This window comes from Populus nigra, chromosome 8 (genome assembly GCF_951802175.1).
Source record: "Populus nigra chromosome 8, ddPopNigr1.1, whole genome shotgun sequence".
NCBI classification, from domain to species: domain Eukaryota; kingdom Viridiplantae; phylum Streptophyta; class Magnoliopsida; order Malpighiales; family Salicaceae; genus Populus; species Populus nigra.
The window spans coordinates 3711469-3721032 of NC_084859.1; the positions used below are offsets into that span (position 1 = coordinate 3711469).

A 9564-nucleotide genomic window follows, 5' to 3' on the forward strand; every position below is an offset into this window, starting at 1 on the left:
TAGAAAAACAAAGTGAGTGTAAGCCTAAGAATAGATAGGGGAGCAGAGTATATTTCTCATGATTTTGATGATTATTGTAAGGAAAATGGTATTGTTCATCAGCTCACAATGCCATAAACTCCACAACATAATGGAGTATCGGAAAGAAAAAACAGAACTATTATGAACATGGTTAGATGTATGCTAAAAGAAAAAATTTATCCAAAAGAGTTTAAGGGAGATGCAGTTGTATGTGCTGTGTGTTTGTTGAATAGATTTACAATAAAAAGACTTCAGAAGATCACGATAGAAGAAGCATGGAGCCTGAAGAAATTGAGAGTTGATCACTTAAGAATTTTTGACAGTGTTGTTTATGCCAAAATTCAAGAGGAAAAAAGAACTAAACTTGAACATAAAAGTTAGAAATGCATGCTGCTGGGATATAGAGAAAACTCGTATGGTTACAAATTGTACAATCTAATATTAAAGAAGGTGATCATGTCAAAAGATGTGAAGTTTGATGAAGAGCAAGAATGAAATTGGAATTCTGAAGGTCAGCCACATAAACTAATTGTAAATGAAGAACAGATTCAGAAAGATGAAGGAGAAATCATGTTAGCTCCATCTCTATAATCTAACAGTCATGTTGGTCCTACAAGCATAACAACAAGAAAAACAAAGAGCATACAAGAGATTTATGATGTAACAGAAATAATCAATTTTAATGATGTTAATATATTTTGATTGTTTTCAGGAAATGATCCTATTACATTTGAAGAAGCATATCAAAAAGACAAATGGAAGAAAGCAATGAAAGAGAAGATCAATTCCATTATAAAAAATAATACATGGGAATTGACAACACTTTTCGAAGGACACAATACAGTAAAATGGATTTTCAAGACAAAGAGGAATGAAGAAGGAGAAATTGAAAATAAAAAATGAAGCCAAATTAGTAGTGAAAGGGTAAAAGGAGAAGAAAAGAAGGTTTGTAGATTGAAAAAAAGCTCTTTATGGGCTCAAACAAGCACCAAGAGCATGGAACTCCAGAATTGATGGCTATCTTTCACAGAAAGGATTCACAAGATGTCCTTAAGAACATGCATTATATGTGAAAAAAAGTTTACAAGGCAGAGTAATGTTTGTTTGTTTATATGTTGATAATATACTTTTCACAGGGGATGATCCAACTATAATTCAAGACTTCAAGCAATCCATGGTGAAGGAATTTGAAATGATAGACTTAAGTCTCATGGCCTATTTTCTGGGATTAGAGGTTAAACAGTGCAGTGATGGAATCTTCATTTCACAAGCCAAGTATGCAACATAAGTTTTGAAGAAATTTGCTATGAAAGCTTGTTTTCTAGCAAACAATCTAGTTGAATATGAAACCAAGTTAACTAAAGAAGGATAATGAGATTTAGTTAATCCTACATACTACAAAAGTATTGTGGGTTGCTTGTGTTATCTAACATGTACCAGACCAGACATTTTGTTTAAAGTTAGCTTGATTAGTAGATATATGGAGAAGCCAAGAAGTTACATTTGAAGAAAACAAAGAGGATCCTTTGTTTTGTTAAAGGAATTGCAAGCTATAGATTGTTTTATTAATCCTCGCAGAATCTTGAAATTACAGGTTATAGTGATAATGACTGGGCAGAAAATTTGGAAGATAGAAGAAACATAACTGGATTTATATTTTTTATGGGAGAAACAACTTTCATATGGACATCAAAGAAACAATCTATTTTTGCATTATCCATGTAACATCCCCTATTTCTGAGATAAAACCACAATCTCATGTCAATAGAAAAACAGAGTAGTTAAATTTTTTTTATATATACATATTCACGGTCTTCGTGTTAACATCTACCGGAAATTTCGACGGAGTCCCCCTTATACCGGAAGGTCCCAATTTACCGACATGTAACCTGTTTACACTTCTAACAGTTCACATCTCATAACTTAATTCCCGACCCAATCAACTTGGGTTTCAATTCCACAATTATACTCACACCTATCAACCATAATATTTATGATATGTATGATATAACAAAAATATCATTATGGATGGATAATTTAAATAAATATAAATTCATAGACATGAAATATGGTTATACAAACTACAACGTTAAATTCATCAAATCAAGTTTAAACATTTATTATACAAATTAAGTTATACAACCATTTTCATGTTTACAAAATACAAGGGTATACTCCCTAGAACCTAGACTTCAAAAAGGGAACATAAGCTAGGATTTACTCCTGTCGTGCATGCGATGATCCTGAAACAAAATACATATTATTGCAAGGTGAATATTTCCATAAATATAACAATATGAATATCTAATAATTTCAATAGGGCAACATGCATTCATATTTCATTTACTTCTCCCTTCTAGTTTTTTTTTTAATTTAAAATCTCTTCCTTATTCAACTATTGATAATCGTTCCCTCTGCCACTATCAACCTATATTCCAGACATCAACGTGATTACTTTTTCTTATCACATTCCCAATACCAATTTCACTAATATCGTCATCACCACCCTATAGGAGTTGATATAAGGCGATCCCTTTACCCGGAATCCTAACATACACTGAATGTATGCTGGCCATTCCATGGTGATCCCCTTACCTGGGATCCTAACATACACTGAATGTATGTTAGCCAATACGTGGAGATCCCCTTACCCGGGATCCTAACATACACTAAATGTATGTTAGTCCATTCGTGACGATCCCCTTACTCGGGATCCTAACATACACTAAATGTATGCTAGCCAATACAGGGTGATCCCCTTACCCGGGATCCTAACATACACTTAATGTATGCTAGTTTTATGCCTCAAATCACACTTCTCATATTTCCCTTTTTCAGTGATAATTTCATCACTTGGCAATTCACATAACAACTTTTCACCTTAAATACACATACATTCAGTAATTCACATTTCACATCAAAATATATTAAATCATGGAATTTAACTAGGAAGCATAGGTGTGAATCACCTACCTGCAATAGAAGCTCTACTCGTGCTCCCTTGCTGCTACTGTTGCACCACGTCTGTGGTCCCTCCTGCAAATCACAGGTTTATCTCATAAATTTTCCTCACTCAAGGATATGTTTTATAATAACCATATCAACAACCAATAAGTCTTTCTTTCAGTCATTTCTTAGTACTTTATGTTTTTCTCATTTCACTCATTATTACTGTTGTTCTTTGTCCAATCCTAGTTATCATTCCTTTCTTTATATTTGGACTTTCACTGTCCAACTATTACTGCTTCATCTTTGAACTGTTACTGTCTGACCTCTCCTCAAATTTTTAACTATATCTGGAGTTATAGAACTCCGATTCAAGTGAAATTTATGGCGTTGGAAAGGTAAGACATGAGGCTACAAGTTCTATGTTTTGGGAAGAACCCAGTTCTGCCTCTAAGGTAGTCAAAATCGCTCATTAACAAACGTTTAGACTGTTACTGTCCAACTGTTACTGTCTCATTTTTGAACTGTTACTGTCTAGACATTGAACTGTTACTGTCTAGACATTGAACTATTACTGTCTTGAACTGTTACTGTCAAGATATTGAACTGTTACTGTCTCATTTTTAAACTGTTACTGTCTAGACATTGAACTGTTACTGTCCGACCTCTCTTCAGATTTTTAACTCTATCTAGAGTTATAGAACTCCGTTGCAAGCAAGATTGGTCTCGTTGGAAAACTAAGACATGGGGATACAAGTCTCCTAAGGAAGGAGAACCCAGTTCTGCCCCTAAGATAGTCATAATTGCTCATCAAAAATCAGACTTACTGCTCTACAGGGTCTGTCATGACCCAGTCTCGGTTGATAACCCATAACTTGAGTTCTACAGCTCTAAATTGAGCAAGACCAATTTCCTTAGTTAGCTAACATCCAAAAATATAATTTCTATAAAGGACACTGGTTCTCCCTCATCCTCCTATCTGAAATCTTATTGAAAGTCAGGAGACGAGTCTGTCCAGATTCGTCACCCCCCCTTCCCTTCACACATAAATTTCCCAAACTATATTTTCTGGGTAAATTATCATGGTTTCACGTCCCCAAATCACATTCCACACATGAATTAACTTAATTTTTAGAACAAATACTTTTTCCCCAAATTTAAGTCTAAGAATCCTAATCTATAATTCACATCAAGGCATCAATTCCTTATCGAATTTAAAATGACTTATAAGATCATGTTTAGAACACCTTACCCGGTACAAATTAAGGTTTTGATCTTCAACCAGTTGAAGATTTTCAACTTCCTCCTTTCTTATCTAATGATAGCCAACCCTCCATCTTCTCTTCTTGTTCAATTTCCTTGTTAATCACTTGCCCACAAGTATTTATTCCATCTATAAACCCTTAATCTTGGATGGGTTCTTGAAATTTTGGTGTTTCTCTCTTGATTTGTAGAAATAGATACCAAAACTCCCTCTCTTCTTTCTTCACGATAGTTGCAGATCTATTTTTGGTAAGAAGAGTAGTATTTATGCTCTATAATTATTCTTATTTGCATTTAGTCCCCATTTTCTTTAAATGTATTCGTTTTGCCCCTACTTCTTTTTAGTTTATCTTATTTTCTTTAATTTAATCCAACCCTCAACATTTTCGGGTTGATTTATATTGTCTTGAAATATTTCATCCATAAACTTATATCCAAAAATTTCTAAATTCCCGTTTTTATTTAACCATATGCATGAATTTCTTCACTTTTATTTCTCATGTAGTTAGTTTGCAATCTAAGCAACCTTTATTTTTCCCCGGGGTTTACAATCCACATGTGAAGCAGAATACATTGTTGCTGCATCGTGTGTGTGTCATGTAATATGGCTAAGGAAACTAATGGAAGATTTGTAGCAGAAACAAAGTAAAGCTACATGAATCTTTGTTGATAACAAGTCTGCTATAGCACTTACAAAGAATCCAGCTCATCATGAACATTCAAAACATATTAATACTCGATTTCACTTCATCGAAGAGCACATAAAAGAAGGCGATGCGGAGTTAGTTCATGTCAAAACTCATGAACAAATTGGTGACATTTTTATAAAGCCGTTGAAAATTGATGTTTTCTGTTATTTGCAAAAGAAGCTTGGAATCATGAAGATGGATGGAACTAGTTTAAGAGGGGAGAATGTTAGTTATTAAACTTGTTTATCAAGATTTAGTGTATTGAAGTTAGTACAATGAAAAACCATCCACATCAGAAATACTATGAATCTAGAAATATTATGAATCTAAAGTAAATATTAAAGAGTCTAATATTAATTAAGTATTTTGAAGATTGTAAAAGACATTTTATAATGTTTATATATATTGTATGAATTTGATAGTGAAAGGTGTGAGAGTATCATTATTTAGTGTATTATATTCTACCAAAATTATGGGAGTAGTAACCCTGCCTCTATTCTATTATTGTTTTTCCAACATATATAGGATTTTCCATCACTTTCTTTGATAAAAAAAATATTTTTTTTATAAAAATTAGTAAGCGGCAGCACTTTGTACTAAGGTGATAGGTAGTAGTTGTTTTGTATTTTACCCAAAATAAACAAGAAAATCCTTGATTAAAAAAATTCATATTAGTACAAACACGTTGAGGGTGTGTTTGATAACATAAAATATCTTTTTTCTTTTTAATTTATCAATAAAAATTAAAAAAACGTGTTCATTTATTGAAAATTAACAAAGATGAATTGTTTCACTGAAAAATAAAAAATACATAAAATTCTTCTTATTATTTTTTAAATAAAAACCATAATTTACAATAGTTATCTTAATATTTTATATTTGCAATAATCTAATTATAGAATGTTAGTTTTATCTCATTAAATTAAAAATTACCATAAAAAAGTTAATATTGTGAAGTAAAAAAAAATCTTTATATTAGATTTATAATAAAAATTAAATTTATGACACTAACTAAATATAAAAATATAATTTTAATCTTTTAAATTACTAAAAAGTGCTTATCTATAAATGTAAAATAATTGTAATGTTCATGTTTTTTCTTTATTTGAAAAACATTGAAAACCTTGCATGAAAAACTATAAAAAAACTTTTAAAATATGTTTTCTAATCTGTGTACAAATTTGAAAAAGTAGAAAACTAGTTTTTTAGTTTATTGGGTGGAGAAATATTGCATTTGATATAAAGAGGAGGTTTAGAGTGTAAAATTAATTTTCATATCTATAAAGTTTTGGTTAGTTTTCCAAGATATAAGAGATAAATATATAAAGAATAACCATGTTTTTGGTTGAAATGGAATGATATATATATATAAAATAAATAAGTTTTTAAAATTATTTTAAAATAATATTTTTGTATTTTAAAATATAATATATAATGAGACGTTTTTTATTATCGTGAAAATATCTTCTAATTGCTAATAATCTTTCCATGTTACTTGTAAAAAAAAAACACAAACCTTTTATTTTTACATTTTCATTCATTTTATAGCATCATGATTCTTTTCCTTCTCAATATTATAAAAAAATTCTGATTATAATGGATTTTTTTTTGGTTTTGAAGAGTTTCTCTATGCAAGAAAACAAATAAATTAATTATTTTCTCTTAGTCCTCCAGAAGTCATCAACCCATCTGCGAATAAATCATTCTTGCTTGGAAAAAGTATGAGAATAAAAGATTGAGAAATAACATGCACGATCAGTTCTATTGTTTTATCAACTATCAGAAAGTAACCAGCACAATCGTGGTTTTACCTATCTGGTGCCCAAGATCTGTACCTCTCTTTAAGGCAAAAAAAAAAACCTGAGTTTCCCTTAAAAGTGGAATTTGATGAACCATCTTCCTCTTCTATCATAATTTTTGTCTCTTTGAAAAGATTTGGAAAGAAATAGGAAAAAGAATCATACAAATGTGAAAAAAAATACAAAAATGGATGATCCAATCAATAATTTTCAAATTAAACTATCTTGATTGCCTCATCAAAACAAGAAACTTGTACTATCTTGGTATATAGAAACCTAGATGGCATCTTGCATGTACATGAACTAGTAGAAAATTAGGTTATGACTGGCCTCCACAGCCTTATAATCTAAGAGCATTTCATGTCAATATGCATAAATTTATATATGAAAGAAAACCAAGTTCTTTAACCATTCACCGGATCAAGAAATATAACAAATCTACCGCTTCATTGCCTCGTATATTACATGGCATGAAGGACAAAACAAAAGGTTCCCCAACAGCTTTTCAGTTTGCATGAGAAGTCATTTGAAATGATTTATAGATTGTTAGTGGCTTACCAAGAATGAAATCTTGGTATAGTTGTATAATGGATCATAAATAATATTTTAATAATAAAACAAAAATGTTTAGGAGAGTTTTCTTGGTATTTAAAGTTATAATTGAGGTTTTGTAATTGTTATCCAACTTTTATATATATGGAAAGTTACCGATGATAGTTTTTTTTTAACAAAAATAATGAGATATTTCCTTTTATTTTAGCTCTGGTTTAAGAATGTGTATCAAAATATATATATTATTAGATATATACAAGGGAATTATGAATACAATAGCAAAGATATGACTTCAGTCGGTTGGATATTACTTATATTATTTGTTTTATTTTTTTAGCAACTTCAACACTAGGTTTAAAAATTCAATTTTGAAAAATATTACAGATTATGAATCATGAAAATTGATTATAATTTTTGAATTTATCAAGTTAATCAGATGTAAAATTATATCAACTCAACTTTTATATAATTAAAATTATTAATTTTTATATGATAAAAAAATTGATCAGACTTGCAATATAAAGACAGTTTAACACTTAAATTTGTTTGTACAACATTGCATAAATGTATATTTATACACACATGTGCTTGCAGTTGCAGCTTCGGACGTAGTAACACGGCAATTGATAATTGAAGCGTTGCCTATCCTTTTTTTTTTTTTTTTTTTTTTTTTTTTTTTGCCTATCCTTGCTTTAGCATATAGTATATAACACGGAAAATCAGCTGTCAACTCCCTTTCCAATCACCGAGACATCGGAAAGCTGACAGTTTGGGGCCACAACACAGCTGATATTTAATCACAGCTGTGTAGAATTAAATTCTTGGATGATTATTGTATACGCCTACGCTCCATATACATGAAAATTGTCGTTTCTGTTCCTCCAATTTTCCAAGTGCCTAGAGGTAGAGTGGTGGGTTGCAAATTATGGCCAGCACATGCAGCAGCTGCTAATGGAAAATAGAGGGTGACCCTTTAATTCTAGGGTAGATTGTTGACGCTACCAATGGCCTATACAGCTATACTTGATCCAAAAACCAAGCAATGAATAATTGCTCATTCAATTTACTAGCTTGCTCACAGCATAACGTTCTCTTGTACTGTATATATACTTGATCCGTAAGATTTGAACTGGCAAGGGAAAAACGCAGAAAGACATAAAAGTCTGTCAGTTCTTCACATCATGGTACAATCAAAGAAGTTCAGAGGTGTCAGGCAACGCCACTGGGGCTCATGGGTGTCTGAGATTCGTCATCCTTTACTGTACTGGTTTTGTTCTTATGATTCTCAATTTCCTATATTTATTTATCTATCTATTCATTCATACCTGTTTGAAAATGATTTCTAAAATTCAAACTGTTTTGGGGTAAAAAAAAAATAATCGTCCCCAGTACTTTGCTATCATGTTCTAGCCTTTTTGCTCCAAAGTCTTAGTTTTCTTTTGTCCTTTTGTTTTCTTTATTGGTAGCCTTAAACTTTCATGGGTTCTTGATTATTGCGCACAGAAAAAGAAGGGTGTGGCTTGGAACATTTGATACAGCTGAAGAGGCAGCAAGAGCCTACGATGAAGCAGCGATTTTGATGAGTGGCCGTAACGCCAAAACAAACTTCCCTGTGGTTGCAAATCAAACAAGAAATGGTCAGAACTCTCCCTCCTCCTCATCAGCTCTTAGTGCAAAACTACGCAAATATTGCAGATCTCCATATCCTTCCCTAACTTGTCTAAGGCTTGACGCCGAGAATTGCCATATTGGAGTCTGGCAAAAGCGTGCCGGTCCACGTTCGGTTTCAAATTGGATTATGACTGTAGAGCTTGGAAAGAAGGATGGACGGCAAGCCCCGGAACAAAAGATTCTCATCTCAGATACATCAGATATGGCAGGCCAAGAAGGTGGTCGTGATGATGGTCCAGATGACGAGGAAAGGGTTGCATTGCAGATGATAGAGGAGCTACTTAACAGGTAGAAGGGAGTTGCATCCATGGACGACAATAGGTTTCTAATATATTTATATCTTTCTTATTGTTATCAATATATGTACTTTATTAATATTGAAATGCATATATATTATATTAAATTAAAAAAATTACTTTCAGCATGAGCGCGCATATATATATATATATATATATATATATATATATATATATATATATATATATATATATATATGAGATATTGATGTATTAATTTTGAATTGGGTATAGATTGACTTTTGAGTATAATTATCGAAGCATTCAAATTTATTATTATGAAAATATCAATATTTAGCTTCTTTTAATTTTAAATTCCTATAGTAT

The 9564-nt window shown here is 31.4% G+C and overlaps 1 protein-coding gene across 1 annotated transcript; it reads left to right on the forward strand.

Moving 5' to 3' along the window:
• The first annotated feature begins 8158 nt into the window (after positions 1 to 8158).
• On the forward strand, positions 8159 to 9362 carry LOC133700578 (ethylene-responsive transcription factor WIN1-like). The gene is made up of 2 exons (XM_062124146.1): positions 8159 to 8531; positions 8774 to 9362. The coding sequence occupies exons 1-2, from the start codon at positions 8452 to 8454 to the stop codon at positions 9231 to 9233; spliced, it is 540 nt and encodes a 179-aa protein (XP_061980130.1). The 5' UTR covers positions 8159 to 8451; the 3' UTR covers positions 9234 to 9362.
• Positions 9363 to 9564: the final 202 nt, after the last annotated feature.